Source organism: Magnolia sinica, chromosome 12, assembly GCF_029962835.1.
Source record: "Magnolia sinica isolate HGM2019 chromosome 12, MsV1, whole genome shotgun sequence".
Lineage (NCBI taxonomy): Eukaryota > Viridiplantae > Streptophyta > Magnoliopsida > Magnoliales > Magnoliaceae > Magnolia > Magnolia sinica.
The window spans coordinates 52,434,228-52,450,919 of NC_080584.1; the positions used below are offsets into that span (position 1 = coordinate 52,434,228).

At 36.7% G+C, this 16,692-nt stretch overlaps 1 protein-coding gene across 4 annotated transcripts in view; it reads left to right on the top strand.

Annotated features, from left to right (window-relative positions):
- The window catches only part of LOC131221378 (uncharacterized), a 125,735-nt gene that overhangs the window by 41,844 nt on the left and 67,199 nt on the right, over positions 1–16,692 (top strand). For all 4 annotated transcript variants that reach the window (XM_058216632.1, XM_058216628.1, XM_058216631.1 and 1 more), the window contains exons 5-8: positions 471–514; positions 1,262–1,350; positions 8,008–8,099; positions 8,190–8,336. In XM_058216632.1, coding sequence (XP_058072615.1) covers positions 471–514; positions 1,262–1,350; positions 8,008–8,099; positions 8,190–8,336 — 372 coding nt within the window. The remainder of the gene's footprint in view (positions 1–470; positions 515–1,261; positions 1,351–8,007; positions 8,100–8,189; positions 8,337–16,692) is intronic.

The following is a 16,692-nucleotide window of genomic DNA, read 5'->3' on the forward strand; positions in this document are numbered from 1 at the left end:
ATCAGCTTGAGACTTCTGTCTAAGAAATTTCTGGTCTTCAAGAAATGTCCTAATGGTCATCACTAATGTTATCCGATAAGAATTTGTCATTTTTATTTAAAATCAATTGGTTTTAACTTTACCCAAAACAACAGTGCTTTAAGGAAGAAACAGGTTTTGGTAGATCGACTTGGATAGATTCAAGTTAGAAGTTTGCTTAACACATGCATCTGGTGAGCTGACTCTGATAAGCTTCTTCCCTGATTTAAGTATACGAGTCAACTCAGGCAGTAACTTGCTTTTAGATAAATGTTGGAGTCATTCTTTGTAATAGGGAGTTCTCTAGTTTGTAGGAGACATCTTCCTCATTCAATTTGTCCCCTACCTACAGTCCCGAATTTAGGTCTATATTATCTTTCTTTGTTTGTAATGCACAAATTGCCTTTAGTCGTATTAATCATCCATTGCTAATTTGCATCTACCATTTGCAGTTCTTCCCATTGCTGCTAAAGTTGATTGCATGGAATGGAGAGAAGTAAGTTTCGTGCTATGTTGATTTTAATCGCAGTAACCGTATGTAAATTTTTTTAGTGATGGAGATCAGACAGTGATATCAACTGGGCCACTCCTGCTATGACTTTTTAGTTGGGAGCAGGAGTGGCCCCACTTTCTACCATATTTTGAATTTCATCAGATGGGGTTAAGGATCATTAGTAGCAGATCTCTGCTATTAGAACTTTGCTTTACTACCCTTGGTTATAGGTCCATTATGACCTTGTGAATACTGAAGCTTCGATATTCATGGAGTGGGTTATTTCATGTATCATATGAGGGTTAGACTACAATGATAATTTGCTGCTCTTTGTTAAATGGTGGTGACTCTTTCGCTATGCGTGCGGCATATGCGTATTTCAATCCAGGCCATCCAAATTGTGGACCTTATTATCTTTGAGTCATACTAATGAGACAATGTATCCATCTTATTTCACCCTTTGAATTTGGATCAAGGTAGTTTTCTTTGAATTGTTCAATTGAACACCAATTGTGTGGTCAAGATTCTCCAGAAAGGGTTTTAGGCTACATTCTGTCAATATGGACCCCACAGTTTGGGCAGTCTGGATTGACATGCATTTGTGCCACGTGTATGTTGATGAATCAGCAGCACTTAATATAGTGCGGCGAACCATGTGAAAGTCAAGTCCATCACTTGGTTTATTATGATAAACTAATGGAAAGATGGCAGGATAGAAACTGACCTTGCTGTATCTATCTTGCATTCCAGATTAGTGGAATCATTTTTGCAGGTTTTTCCGGGAATGATGTCACCTGGTTCATTTCTTCCACTTTTCCCATCGCTTGTGGATCTGCCAAGTGAGTTTTGTTTAAATCTCAATAACATTTCTCTCCTTTCTCACCTTTGACAATCAAAATCTGTCTTTGCATTCCATTGATGCACTCTATTTATAGTGTATAATCCATGTGGGTGTGTTTGGTGCTTCATGAGTTGGATATTGGTCACCTTGATGCATATCATATTATGCCCATCAATTCCCTGAAGTCGCACAATCATGCTCCTATAAACATAAAACCTAGTCTATTCAAAATTTTGATTTTACCAGGATCAGACCTGGCCCGTTGCCAGCTTTAGTTTTAGAATGGCTTGATTTTTTGGGGTGTCCCTTCATCCTGGTGGGGTGCATCAAATGATTGGATTGTGTGGCATATACACCACAAGGTGGGCTCCACAAGTAATCTTATAATTTCTGTGATGCACGTCCCCTCTCAATTGGTCATTGTTGTTCCCTGTTATATATCCCACTTGAGTTTTGGGTCAAGCTGATTTTTGGGCTCTGGGCCTAATATTGGGGGCACAAACTAATGGATGGGTGATGTCACGCACACATCATAGTGGGCTCCACACAACTTGAATGTATGAGTCACTGTTCAATAGATTGTTATCATTGCATATATTAGAGACCTGGGATTCAAAATATGTATATTGCTCCTAATATTGCGGATACTGGGGATGTAATGCTGTTTGAGGGAAACACAACACCAGGAAAAAGGTGGAAAGTTTAGTAAAATTTCAGATGTTAAAAGATACATGATTAAACACTTAGGACTCAAGCTATTACAAAACACAATTATACATGATGGGTTTCCATTGTATAGGGGTTCAAACTATGTGCTATAGGACAATATTAATTTGATAAATATGATTTTAATGTGCCAAATTTTGAATACTTTATGTAATAACTCAGCTCATATAGTGCACTAACTTAAAAAACCCCCATAAGAAGAGATCCCCCAATTTTTTTATTTGAAATTTTTTTTTTTTTTTTTGGGAAATTTACAGGTATTAACATTGATATTATCAATTATATTGGCTATATTGTCCCATGTATCAATGACATAATTTATTTATCTCAAAAGACTATTGTTGATATCTTGCGATATCGCTGATATTATTGATAATATCGGCCGATACAATTATTTTATATTACATCCTGTATCTGTATCTCTAACCTGCGATACTGAATCAGCAATACCAAGAACACTAATGAGAAATTCCCATACACTCGGCCTTATTAGAATATTGACATATGCATGTGTATCTTCATTGTCATCATCATCATCTAATCCTTATCATAATTAATTGGGGTTGGCTACATGAATCCAGTTATGCTATTCCACTCTATCAAGGGCCAGATCTTCAGGTTGACCATAGGTTATCAATTCTTTTATTACTACCAGTGTTCGAAATATCTCCGATATTATCTTTATCTCTAGCTCAGCGTTACCGGTAACACTGGTAGCGATACCGATGACGCTAGTAGTGTTAGAAATTCCAGGTATTAACAATGTATTGCTAAGTATCACCAACATATCAATATCGCTAATGTAATCACCAATATTTTCAACTATGTAAATTCTAGGTGTCGCTTGTATTGCCAATGCATCAATATTGCCAATGTATCACCAATATTTTCGACTATAAAAATTCTAGGTAATGCTTGTATCATAAGTGTATCGACGATAATTTACTATTTCAAATTTTTTTTTTCATGGGCACATGGTTGTATGTAGTGTTCAATTTGTCATTGACGATATTGATAATATCTCGATATTATCGATATCGTAACATGCACGATATTGAGACCACAATCTTTCGTTTCCTTTCCAATTGTTGATGATTTCTTGGTGAAATATCATGCGTTGTTGATATTTTGCAATATCAATGGATGTTTGGATGGTTAAATAGGCTGGATGGGGTGGTTGGACTGATTTCTTACAATAGCACATGCTTTTAAGGCCCTATTAAATGGAAACTTGTTATGTATGTATTCTTTTTACAATTGTTTTATTTCTATATATGCAAATATGTCCATTTTAACATCTCCTGAAGTTTCGCTGAAAATTCCATTGTTTTTCCGATGTTTCCCTGCATTTCCGGTTATCATCGATATTATCGGCGATATCGATATTGTTTCTGTATCCCTGGCTAGCAAAACTTGTAGCGATACCGATACTTCGAACATTGATTACTATCTCCAACCATGTGATCGACTTGTTGATTGTAATTGACCTATGTAGTAGACTATTAGATAGTGCTTGATTGTAATCAAACTATGTACCAATGTGAAGTCTATTACATTGTAATTAAACTATGTAGTAGACTATAAGATAGTGCTTGATTGTAATCAGTGTTTGAAATATCGGTATAGTGTTACGTATCACACCCTTGGGATATAGATACGTATCGGTTATCGTACGAGATACATCATTTGTATCGGGTCATTTATCGCACTTTTTCGGAAACATGGGGAAACATTGGGGAAATGATTGAATTTTTCACTGAAACTTTAGGGATTGTTAAAAAAGACCATAATATACACTTTTAAATCATAACATCTCAAAAAAGAAGTGCATATAATAGGTTTCCTTTGTATAGGGTCCTAAGCTATGCGTTGTCTGATTGAACTAATGCAACTATATTTAAATTGAATGCATGACATTTAGAGTGTTAGTGATGATCATTTACTCCTAAATACTTCGAAATTGGTCTCAATTGATAGCTAGTTGAAGGAAAAATTTGAAAAACAATTAATAGTTTCATAATTTTTTTTTATTTTTTAATTAAAAAGTAATTTTTATTTTTCGAAAATTGACAAGGACTTAACAAATCAGTAGATCAGCCCTCATACATGCTTGATTTCATGTTTGGAGTGGAACATTGCACGCAATTTGGGAGAAATTGGGGAAATTTCGAATTTTTCTCAATTTTTTCCAAATCGGACCACCTACACTCAAATTTCAAATTTAGAGTGTATGTGATGATCATTTCATTAAATACTCCTAAATACTTCAAAATTAATCTCAATTAACAGTTGGTTGAAGGAAATTTTCGAAAAAAAAACCCATGGAGAACATGAAGAACCAATGGATATCAAAATCAAAGTTGCAACTCCATGATTTTTCATGCAAAACATGAAGAACCAATGGATTTGTAACCATTTGACACTGACTCAACATAATTTCAACAAAAAAGGGATCAAAAATTGAAAATGCTCATCGGATCGAACATGTGTGAAATATCTACACTACTTATGTGTTTCGTATCGCACAGGTGGGATACAAGATATATCGTGGGATATATCAGTCGATATCATCATTTTTTAAAAATTTATTGTAATCAACCTATGTACCTATGTAATAGTTTATTACATTGTTCCTATGGGAGTTCGTTCTCTCATTGCTGGTCCCCAACTTGGATAGAGGGTTGTGTTTGGTTGGCAGCTGATGTCAAACTTATGCCATAACTTTCATCATGAATCCGAACAATACACGTGTATATAATGGTTTTTATATATAGCCTCCAATGTTTTCTCGTATTTAAAAATACCCCCACACCTTTTCCTTTTTATGCCAGCTTCCCCTAAGGGGCTGTTTGATTTTTTATTGACTATTATAAATACAAGGAAATAAGTAATAATTACTTTTTCAATCTAAACTATGCTGTTTGACAAAAGTGATGCAACTATATTAAAAATGAGTTCATATAATTTAAATCATAAAAATGTATGAAAACACAATCAATACATTAATAGCCAAATTTATCCTAATATGTATATAAAAGGTCTATGATTCTCCCCAACATTTCTCCTCTTTTCTTTAAAAAAATAAAATATTGAAACATAAAAAATTCTCAATATGGACCATCCAAGTGTTCTATCCACAATATGGAGCACAATTTAAATGGTCTAGATTTGATCTAATGTAGTGCCACGTGTGCTGGGGATGAGTCACCACCATTTTAAAATAGGTGTTGAAATAACATAGAAGAAAAAAGAAGAAGGAGATTTTAGGTAGCATATGCTACATGCGCTATACCGCACGCTACGCTACATGTGGCATACACTACATGTCTCGTAGCTCAAGTTAGCAGGGAGTTACGCTACTTGCATACACTACGTAGCGTACGCTACGCTACAATTGCTACCGAAAACACTGGTGTAGAGTAATATCAAGAAAGTTTATTTGGGAGATGATGAACCCTGTTGTATTGTTGGAAATGTGGGCGTTCAGACCGGTCAAATGGGATAGTGCTGAAGTTGAAAAATGTTAGGCATTTTCCAAATTTAAAAAGGAATTTTTCAATTGGTCTACTTGTAGATTTTGGACACATGACGACTTTCCCTAATGATTCGTGGAAGATTACAAATGGGGCAATGGTAATTACTCGGGGTAAGGAAGGCATCCTTAACTTGATTTTCAGCTCTAATAGTTCCATTGTAGTTGCATCATCTGTGGTGGATACACATGTATATCATCACAGAGTTGGACACATGAGTGAAAGGGGATGAAGGTTTTACTTTCGAAATGGAAACTACCAGGGCTGAAATATATTGATTTGGATTTTGTGAAGATTGTAGTAATGGCAAACAAAGGAATGTCAGCTTCTCGAAAGTCGGAAGGACTCGAAAGTTGGAGCTGTTGGAAATGGTTCACACTGATGTGTGGGGACTAGCTAAGTTATCCTCTCTCAATAGCTTTCTTTATTTTGTTACCTTTGTTGATGATACTACTCGAAAATAGTGAGTTTATTTCTTAAATCATAAATCGGAAGTATTTGATGTGTTCAAGAAATGGAAGCTTTGGTTGAGAATGAAACAAGTCAAGCTAAAGTGTCTTAGATGAGATAATGAGGGAGAGTATTGTGATAACAAGTTTGATGAGTATTGTGCGGTTAATGGAATTAAGAGACGAAAAAGTATTCTTAGTATGCCACAACAGAACGGTGTAGTTGAGCACATAAACAACACCATACTGGAGCACGCTAGGGGCATGAGGATCCCTGTTGGATTGCCTAAAATAGTTTTGGGCAGATTTTGTAAATACTGCAACTTACTTGATTAACAAAGGACCCCTAGTTGCTTTGGGTGGTGGATTGCTAAAGGAAGCATGGATTGAAAAAGAGGTGAACTTGTCCCATTTATAGGTATTTGGTTGTATCTTTTATGTCCATATTAATTATGAAAATAAGACCAAGCTTGATCATATGTCCAGAAGGTGCACATTCATTAGATATGACCTTAATGATTTTGGTAAATGATGTTGGGATGTTGAAAATTGAAAAATTATTAGGAGCAAGGATTTGGTATTCAGTGAAACTGACACGCATAAACATAGGTTGGAACAACACGAAGAGAAAACTGAACGTACTGAGTTTGTAAAACTTGAGGAGATACCCAACAATGTTGTTCTCAGGCCTTAAGATGAAAATTTACAGCCAGAATCTCAGACCCCTATTCCTGTGAGGAGGTTATCTCTGCGTTGTGGTTTGCATCTTCTTTCTGTTATTTCCTTTTGATTTCGATATTGCTGTGTGTTTGAGAAGGGATCTTTCTCCCAACAGCCCTTATAGGTAATTTCTTCAAGAACAAGAGAACGGAGGCAAGCTTGAGTGTTGAGAGAAGGGTCTTGAGCTTGACTAACGAAATTTATATAAAAAAAAGCAGAAAAAAGGTTTGGACACCTCACTTATGGTGTCCAAGTGTCCCATAAGTGTTGGCATGGCAAAATCCTAGAAAGTAGAAGTGTCTAGGTACAGCTGGTGACAACCCATTGGTTTGGTGACTAATCTATGAGCATATTGACTGATTGTGTTATGTTAAAGATAAGCAGGTTAAGATGCATGTTAACTTTGAGGAACAACACTTCTTGTCGATGCACACACCCATGAAGGCACGCCACCACCACTACACATAAAGAGGTTTGTTTAGCACATGGACATGTGGAACCCACCCGTCCCCAAGCAAGCACACATTCCAATATGGCACACATGTGCAAGATCAAAGCTTTCTGTCAGTTGGGCCCCATTGTTTAGATTCTGTCCTAAAAATGATGCTGTTTCACCCTTTAGGTCATGGTTTACAATATCATCATGTACAACTCAGTTTAATCCAAGTCGTACCAGTTTTAGTTTGCAACGAAAAGAGTCACTAGCCAATATGGACCAGAAGGGACGTGCAACTAACTGTTACAGATGATTCGGGGTGAGTTGTACTGGTTTCAGTCCCCAGGCAAGTTGCACTTCAAAGCCACGTTTTGAATCCATGCTTCAGGTGGGCCAGTGTGCAAAGCATACAGACAGCTAAGACAATTCTTTTTCTACCCATCAATTTGTTACGAACATTGCAGTCCACTGAAGTGAATGTCCTGATTTTTAGGTCGAATATTTAAACAGTTGTCGCTCACCTGATGAAAAGCTTGGATCTGATGCATGTGCGCCATATTGGCATTTTTGCATGCCTGTGGATGGGGAGGCTTTGCTCGCATTGGCTTAGTTTTGGATTTGATGCATGTGTCCCATATTGGCTTGTTTGTGTGCCTGTGGATGGGCAGGGCACTGCACACGTGTTGGCTTAGTGACATCTACACAATTTCAAAAATAGCATGTTCATTTATTATGCTTTCATATTCCATTTGTGATTTTCTATTTTAACATAATCATTCATCTACAACCAGTACTTGTGGTGGCATTGGAAAAGGTGGAGCGGAGCTCAGGATCTCTGATTGGGAGTAGCATTGCTTCAATCCAGAAGAGTACGGCTCCTGAGGTTATCTTTAGAACTTTCTGGACGTACATGAGTGAAGTTGAAATCTGCAGTACTTGTTTTCTGATTGAGGATTCTCGTCTTATGTAACAGATGCTGCTTGCACTGATGGATGAGGCCTATACTGGTTCGACCATAGAAGATAGAGGAGGGGACTCGGGATCTGATGATAATAGTACTATAGATGTTTCTGATTCCATGTTTCTTGACCTCCTTAAGGATGAGAATGATGGGCTAGCTGTATGGTCCCTTCCATTTCCACTTTATTGTGCACATATTATACCAAACAGTTGTTGCGGTTCTTTTGGTAAACAGATTCAGAACCATTTTGTAGGTTTATCCAGGCATGTAGCACACTAGGGAAACTAGTGTTGAGTGCCCAATGCTAGTTTGTGATGCATGCCTGTTCTCACAACATACTTATTCTAGAAAGAACTAAATACTTGAGCAAGGATCATGTATCCTGGTTAGCAATTTGTGTCATAGTGCCTCACTGGTTTTTTCTTTATTGTAACATCTTAAAGGAAAACGTACCATTGTTGGTTGTTTAAGGAACTCTTTACCAAAAACAGTGCTCACAACTTGCAAGCATTTTTGGCTATTTGCATGAAGGTCCTTTGCTAGACGGTTTCCATCTAAATGTCCTTTTTATGCCCTTACATAAAACTAGGTAATATACTTGTTCATCGTAATCAACCTACGTAATAGTATAATAGACTATTAGAAGGAAGGTTGCGTCAGGTTGGTCACTGGTGTCAAACTTATGCCATAACTTCCAACATGAATCTGAACAATATGACATTGCAAACTCATGCTAGGGTGTTCCTTGTAAGCGATGTGCTGCATCAGATCCCAAGTGCAGTGAGAAATGGGCTAGAGTTGGCTAGGACATCTCCCAGAAGCGGCAAACCACAACATTGTTCGGCTGCTGTGAGAACTAATCAAGGGTTCCCACGCCATGTTGGATGCATGCTGGTAAAGAAGGTAGTTGAGGAGAATAGGAATCGTCTTGCCACATGGAATGTAGGAACATTGATAGGTATAAGTATGGAATTAGTAGATAAGATGAAAGGAAGAAAAGTTAACATAGCTTGTGTTCAGGAGATTAAGTGGAAAGAGGCCAAAACTAGAGAAATTGATGGATATAAGCTTTGTTATATAGGAAAGGGCAATAATAGAATGGGGTAGGGATAGTGGTAGATGAAGTTTTAATGGATAAATTTGTAGATATTAAGAGAGCAAGTGATAGGAATTTATTAATAGAACTTGTGGTAGGATGGGAAATAATCAATGTCATTTGTGCACGTGTTGCAGGTGGGGTTAGAGGATAGAATCCATAGAATTTTGAGAGGATATGGATGGACTAATGCAAGAAATTCCTCATGGAGAGGGGATATTTTTGTAGGAGGAGACTTAATCGGTCATGTAGGAAAAGTAGAGGATGCGAGCAGTGTTCGAATTATCTCCGATATTGTCAAAATATCTCCGATATTATCTTTATCTCTGGCTCAGCGATACCGATAACACTGGTAGCGATACCGATAACGCTGGTACTAGCAGAAATTTTAGGTATTAGCAATGTATCGCTAAGTATCACCAACATATCAATATCGCTAATGTAATCGTCAATATTTTCAACTATGTAAATTCTAGGTGTCGCTTGTATTGCCAATGCATCAATATCACCAATGTATCGCCAATATTTTCGACTATGTAAATTCTAGGTATTGCTTTTATCATAAGTGTATTGATGATATTTCAATAATATCGCTAACGTATTGATATCATCAAAATTTTGTTTATTGGAAAAATTTTTATTTCATGAGCACATGGTTGTATGTAGTGTTTAATTTGTCATTGATAATATTGATAATATCTCAATATTATAGATATCGCAACACGCGAGATATTGAGACCACAATCTTTTATTTCATTTCCAATTGTTGATGATTTCTTGGTGAAATATCATATGTTGTTGATATTTTGTAATATCGATGTATGTTTGGATGGAAGGTCGGATGATTAAATTGGCCCGAGGGGATGGTTGGACTGATTTCTTAACACCAGCACATGCTTTTAAGGTCCTGTTAAATGGAAACCTGTTATGTATGCATTCTTTTTGCAATTTTTATTTATTTATTTTTTTAAATTTCTAAATATTCAAATATGTACATTTTAACATCCCCTGAAGTTTTGCTGAAAATTCCACCATTTTTCCTATGTTTCTACGCAATTCCGGTTATCAGTGATATTATCGGTGATATCGATATTGTTTCCATATCCCTGGCTAGCGAAACTTGTAGCGATACCGATACTTCGAACACTGGATGTGAGAGGGTATATGGAGGATGTGGTTATGGGAGAAGAAATGAGATAGGGGAATCTATCCTTGATTTTGATATGGCATATAATCTAGCTTTAGCAAATGCATATTTCAAAAAGTGATGAATATTTAAATAACTTCCAGAAGTGGATCATTCTAGTTAAATAGATTTCCTTGTACTTAGAAAGACAACAATTAATATGTAGGGAGTGCAAGGTGATGCCTGGTGAGAGTTTGACCACGCATTATGGGTTAGTAGTTATGGATGTTTACATTAAGAGATGAAATAAAAACTAACCCTAAAGGAGGAAGGAGTGAGGAAGCATGTGATTGTGAGATGGAGGAGGCTCGAGGTTCGTGAGAAGCTATACTATCCAATGGTAGAGGCTCTAGGTTTGAGGTAGGCGACACGAGCAAGGAGAAGCTTGCAATGTCGTGTTTTTTATTTTTATTTTCGTGTAGTTTGTGAGGCTAATGAGATCATGATGCTTGCCAAATTGTTTCTTAGGGGTAGATCTACGATTATGGTTGTGGGAAGTCAGGATAAGTGGGGAGAGAAGGGCAGGAGGATCCTCTTTTTTTTTTTTTTGGCGGGGGTAGAGAAAGGGGATGAATAATGGTTGCAATCGCAAATGTTTTTTTTTTTTTGAAAAAAATGGGAAAAATTCTGATTTTTTTTTCCGAAAAAGACTACAACCACAATTTGGTTTTGTTATCTATTTCAATCTAATTTGTGTAGTATCTAAGCTATATTAAGTTAATAACCATTAACCATAAGATGTAAAAAACTAAAAATTACAATAAGGCAACAACTTATTAATAAAAAAAAAACTTCAATAATTTTATTACTAAATGAAATCTTAGTTATGTTTCAGTGAAGAGTACTATATTATATGCATAATGATAATGCATTACTTACAAATTACAATTAAAAGTGACACTTACAACTTACAACTTAGAAATTACAAATTTTCATTACAAGTATACAAAATCTACAAACTATTTATCTATTATATATATTGATCCTTCTCCCACTGTGGCCAACCACCACCACCACTACCACCATTATCATCGTCGTTAGAGTCATCTCCTCCTTCAATATACACTTCATCTTCTTCTGTTTCATCATCATCTGGCCGTACAAGTTGCTCATCCACGTCTAATGGTCAAGTATCTTCTTCTTTTACTTTTTCAATCATATTTTCTTGTCCTTGATTGCTACTAGCCCTCGTGCTACTGCTCGACCCTTTTCTCTGCCTTTAAGAACCTTCATTAGGTGCTGATCCACAAGTGACGTCTTCAACTTGGGCCTCATGTAAGGATCTCGCCGATAAAGTTTGGATCCTCTGCCTCCACAAGCCACTCACTATCTACCTCCAAATCATATAGGCTGATAGGATCATAGAATCCATGCTTTTCTTGCCAATCCTGGAATCTTTACTGCAACTACTGGTTATACTAGACAAAGATCAGGTAATTGAGTTTCTTTTGTTTGAGACAATTTCCTTTTTCCTATGAATTTGCATAACATTTAGAAATTTCAATTAGAAGTGAATTAGCAATTTATCATTGAAATTGAAAGTGATTTGTAGAACTTTAAGTCTTCAACGTAGTAACTTACTGACTTGAATGTAATCCAATTGCGCTTGTAACCGCTCGCAGAACACGTAAGGCCAAGAATTCTCATGGCCAGCTTCTATAGTGCCAGTCCGCCGGATCCATGGTATGCCAAATCGGTTACGTATCGGCCGTATCGGCCGATACGTAACGGTAACGGTACGAACCGTTACCCGTTTCGGGGCCGAAACGGCCGATTCGATTTTTTGTACCCGTATCGGCCGATACGGGCGTAACGGGCCGTTACGGGCGTAACGGGCCCGAAACGGTAACTTTTTTTTTTTTTTTAAAGCTCTGTTTTTGCTGTTTTTTTGAAACCTCTTGCTTCCAAACTGTTTCTAACTCCTTCTACTACTAATTTCGACCAACCTTAGCTAGGTATTTGATAGAAAAACACATTATATTATAGATTTTTTTGAATCAAAGCTCGGTGGGCCATTTTTCAGAAATTCGTCAAAAATAGGTATTTATACTTTTTTTAATATATTTTGCTGTTTTAATGATGTCATATGATGTGTTAATCATAGTAGAACATGTTAATGTGCATTTTACAGATTTGGGGTGCCATTTAATAATTTTTTAATATTTTTTTCTATTTACGCATGAATTTTGGCCCATTTTTTTAAAATTCGAAAAATCAGTTTTTAATGGTTGTTTTGCTGTTTTAATCATGCCATTTGATGTATTAATCATAGTAGAACATGTTAATGTGCATTTTACAGATTTGGGGTGCCATTTTATAATTTTTTTAATATTTTTTTCTATTTACGCATTTATTTTGGCCCTTTTTTGAAAATTCGAAAAACCATTTTTAAATGATTCTTTTGCTGTTTTAATGATGTCATATGATGTGTTAATCATAGTAGAACATGTTAATGTGCATTTTACAGATTTGGGGTTCCATTTTATATATTTTTTATATTTTTTTCTATTTACGCATTTATTTTGGCCCTTTTTTTGAAAATTCGAAAAATCATTTTTTAATGATTCTTTTGCTGTTTTAATGATGCCATATGATGTGTTAATCATAGTAGAACATGTTAATATGCATTTTACAGATTTGGGGTGCCATTTTATATTTTTATTTTTATTTTTTTCTATTTACGCATTTATTTCGGCCCTTTTTTTGAAAATTCGAAAAATCATTTTTTAATGATTCTTTTGCTGTTTTAATGATGCCATATGATGTGTTAATCATAGTAGAACATGTTAATGTGCATTTTACATATTTGGGGTGCCATTTTATATTTTTTTCTATTTACGCATGAATTTTGGCCCTCAAAAATAATTGCAAACACCTAAATGTAAGATATTTTCATATTGCATTCATTCTAATATATCTATCATTGATAGTAGATAGTTAGAAAATTAAATATATGAAATTTGTAGTCAAATTCAGGTTATCTGGTTCATAAATTCATCAGACAGTCCGATACAACTTCTCACTAAAGAGTGGACCGTTACACCACCATAAACATGTTCCAATTTATAAATGAATGCATATTTGGAATGCTTAGAATATTTCGGATTTAATCCATATTTTTTCATATTTTTTTGGCAAAAAAAAAAATTTTGCGCCGTTACGGGCCGTTACGCCCCCGTATCACCGTTACGCCCCCGTATCCGTATCGGTTTTGGAGGTCACCGTTACGCCAACCGATACCGATACGGGACACCTTGGCCGGATCCCTCTTGGTCTGGTCAACTCTATACGTTGACCACCAATCATTCGTGCAAATAAGTTTAGGTTAGACACTTACTCTGTTTTCTTATATTGTAAGTTGTAAATTCGTATAAGTGCATCCGTAGTTGGCAATTTCATACTTCTATACTTCATGGATGTAGGTGGTGTAGAAGCATCCAAATCTACAACATCAATGTCCTCATAAGCTTTTCTCTCTATAAATTCCTCTTGAATAACCGATGTGTTGTCTTTTTCGAGCATGCTTATCTATATGCTCTATGATTTCTATACGGATCTCTAAAGTAACTTTGGGACATGCTCTTCCATTTGATCCTGGTGCGTGCACAAGGTGTTGTTTATGTTGGCCAATACTACTGGAACTCATGAATCCGCACAAATCACATACTATTTTGAGACTTTTCATTGGCACTTAATAGTGCCCACAGTTCTAACCCAGGTCATTTGACTTCGGTTTCAAAGTAGATGATTGGGAAGAAAACAAGATGATGACACTTGATGATTTGAGTCAACTCAACTAAGTATTAAGTAGTGTATGAGTAACTAGTTACTAACTACCAACTAATTAGTACGTACCAAGTATTGTAAAGTGTATTAGACAAACAAATAAGTTATAGGCTAGCTACTTGTTAAGTACTAAGTACCATCTGCCAACTAACTAGTAATTACTAAATAGTAAATACTAATGTAGATGTCTACTATTAGTCTATTGTTTATTAGACTATTACTATATGAGTGAGAGAGAGGGAGGGAGAGAGTGTCTCACTATAATGGAGTTACAATTTACAACAATTGTGTATGAGAGAGAGAGAGAGAGAGAGAGAGAGAGAGAGAGAGAGAGAGAGAGAGAGTTGAATGTGAGAAAAGAAGTCTTCAAATGAAGTCTTGAACTTGAGCCTCTCTTGGAGTCTTGCTTTGAATCTTGAAATGAAGTCTTGAACTTGAACCTCTCTTGAAGTCTTGATTTGAATTTTGAAATCTTGAAGTTTTCAAATCTAGTGTTCAATACTTGAACTTGAATGTCTAATGTCTTGAATCTTGATAAACGAAATGAATGAAAATGAATGAATGATACATTACACAACACAATTATAATTTACAATAAAACAAAAAAAAATAAAAAATGTTGGGTGACTATTGAGTCTTGAGTTGACTTGTCACTTGAGTCTCTTGCATCGACTTGTCACTTGAGTTCTGAGAATGCTAATGAAAGAAATAGATAGAAGTTAGAACTTAGAGATTAAATATAGAATGCTAATGAATGAAAGATTGAGATTTAGATTATAGAATGCGAATGAGAGATAGAATTTGAGATAAAGAAAGTGAAAGCAAGAAGATAGAGAGATGAGATGAGACTTGAGAGAAAGTAAAGGAAGAGGAGAGAATGAGAGATATAGATAATAGATGAGAGAGAGAGAGAGAGAGAGAGAGAGAGAGAGAGAGAGAGAGAGAGAGGATTGCTTCTTGTCTTCTTGACCATTGCTGCTTGCTTTTTCTACTCCAAGCCTTCAAGTGAATGTGAAACTATGAAAGAGAAAATGAAAGCGTTTATGGCTTTGGCTTTCGAGTGCTTAAAAATGTGTGTGAGAGAGAGAGAGAGAGAGAGAGAGAGAGAGAGAGAGAGAGAGAGAGAGAGGATTGCTTCTTGTCTTCTTGACCATTGCTGCTTGCTTTTTCTACTCCAAGCCTTCAAGTGAATGTGAAACTATGAAAGAGAAAATGAAAGCGTTTATGGCTTTGGCTTTCGAGTGCTTAAAAATGAGAGAGAGAGAGAGAGAGAGAGAGAGAGAGAGAGAGAGAGAGAGAGAGAGAGAGAGTATTTGAGAGTTTTGGGGAAAGCATAATGAAAATTGAGAAGAGAGGAGTACCTTTTTTATAAAGGAAAAGTCCTGATTTCAAAAAAAAAAGAAAAAAAAGAGTCACATATGCCATTATGTGATCGCATAATGGCATATGTGATTGCATAATGCAATATGTGATCGCATATTGTAGACATGGCATATGCGGTGATTTCATATGCCACGTGTACAACTTTATGTGATTATGCGATCGCTTTCGACAACGTTGGTTTGAATGGTGTCAGAAGAAGAGGTGGCTCGGGTAGTGCAGATACTACATGGGAGCAGTTATGGAGGGAAGAACATTTTGGTTCAGAGGGCAAGCTGTGGACTCGAGGAAGCTAATAGTAGGTCTTATCGGAAGGTAAGGGGAAGAGAGGAAGATAAAGAGAGGTCGAAGGAGTGAGGGGTTTGGGTAGATAATTTCGAAGGGAAATGTGTAGTGGAGAAGAGGGGACCTATGGGTTAGCGGTCCTTCAAGGTGGTAGTGATTGGCTCGGGGATGGTTGTCGAGATGTCGGAGGACATTAGAGAGAGAGAGAGAGAGAGAGAGAGAGAGAGAGAGGTCCTTTGGTTCGAGTGGATCCACAAGTGGCGGAAGATGTAGGGGAAATGCTGCAATGGCTTGCAATAGACAAAGGAGGAGACGCTGATGGAGGAGCTCCCGACTTGGGTGGTGGAAGATTGTGGCTTGAAAGAGGGGGACTTTTCGGTGAAACTGACCGGAGAAAACGAAGCATGGATAGTGGTGAAGTCGGGCCTAGATATGAATTTGACCATTTTTGCTTGGGCGGCGGGCCTATAGTTTCCTGCTGTAGGTGGTCGAAGAAGTTTGTGTTTGACATGGAGGAGGCTTGATTCTTTTCACGGGCTCTTTTTGGAGCTATGATACTTGGAGTTCTTCTAGGTGGTGGGTTCGTGTTTGGGTAAGGTGGTTGCCATTGACTTTGAGACGGATGCTAGGGTATTAGTGTGGGGGTGTCGACATATCGATCTCTTTGGCGGTAGGTCGGTGACCGTTCATTCTGAGGTGGAGTAGGAGGTGAAAGGTGAGTTCTCTAGTCAATGGGGAGAGGTTTATAAGAGGGTGGAGAGATGTGGGCTCTTTGGTCAATG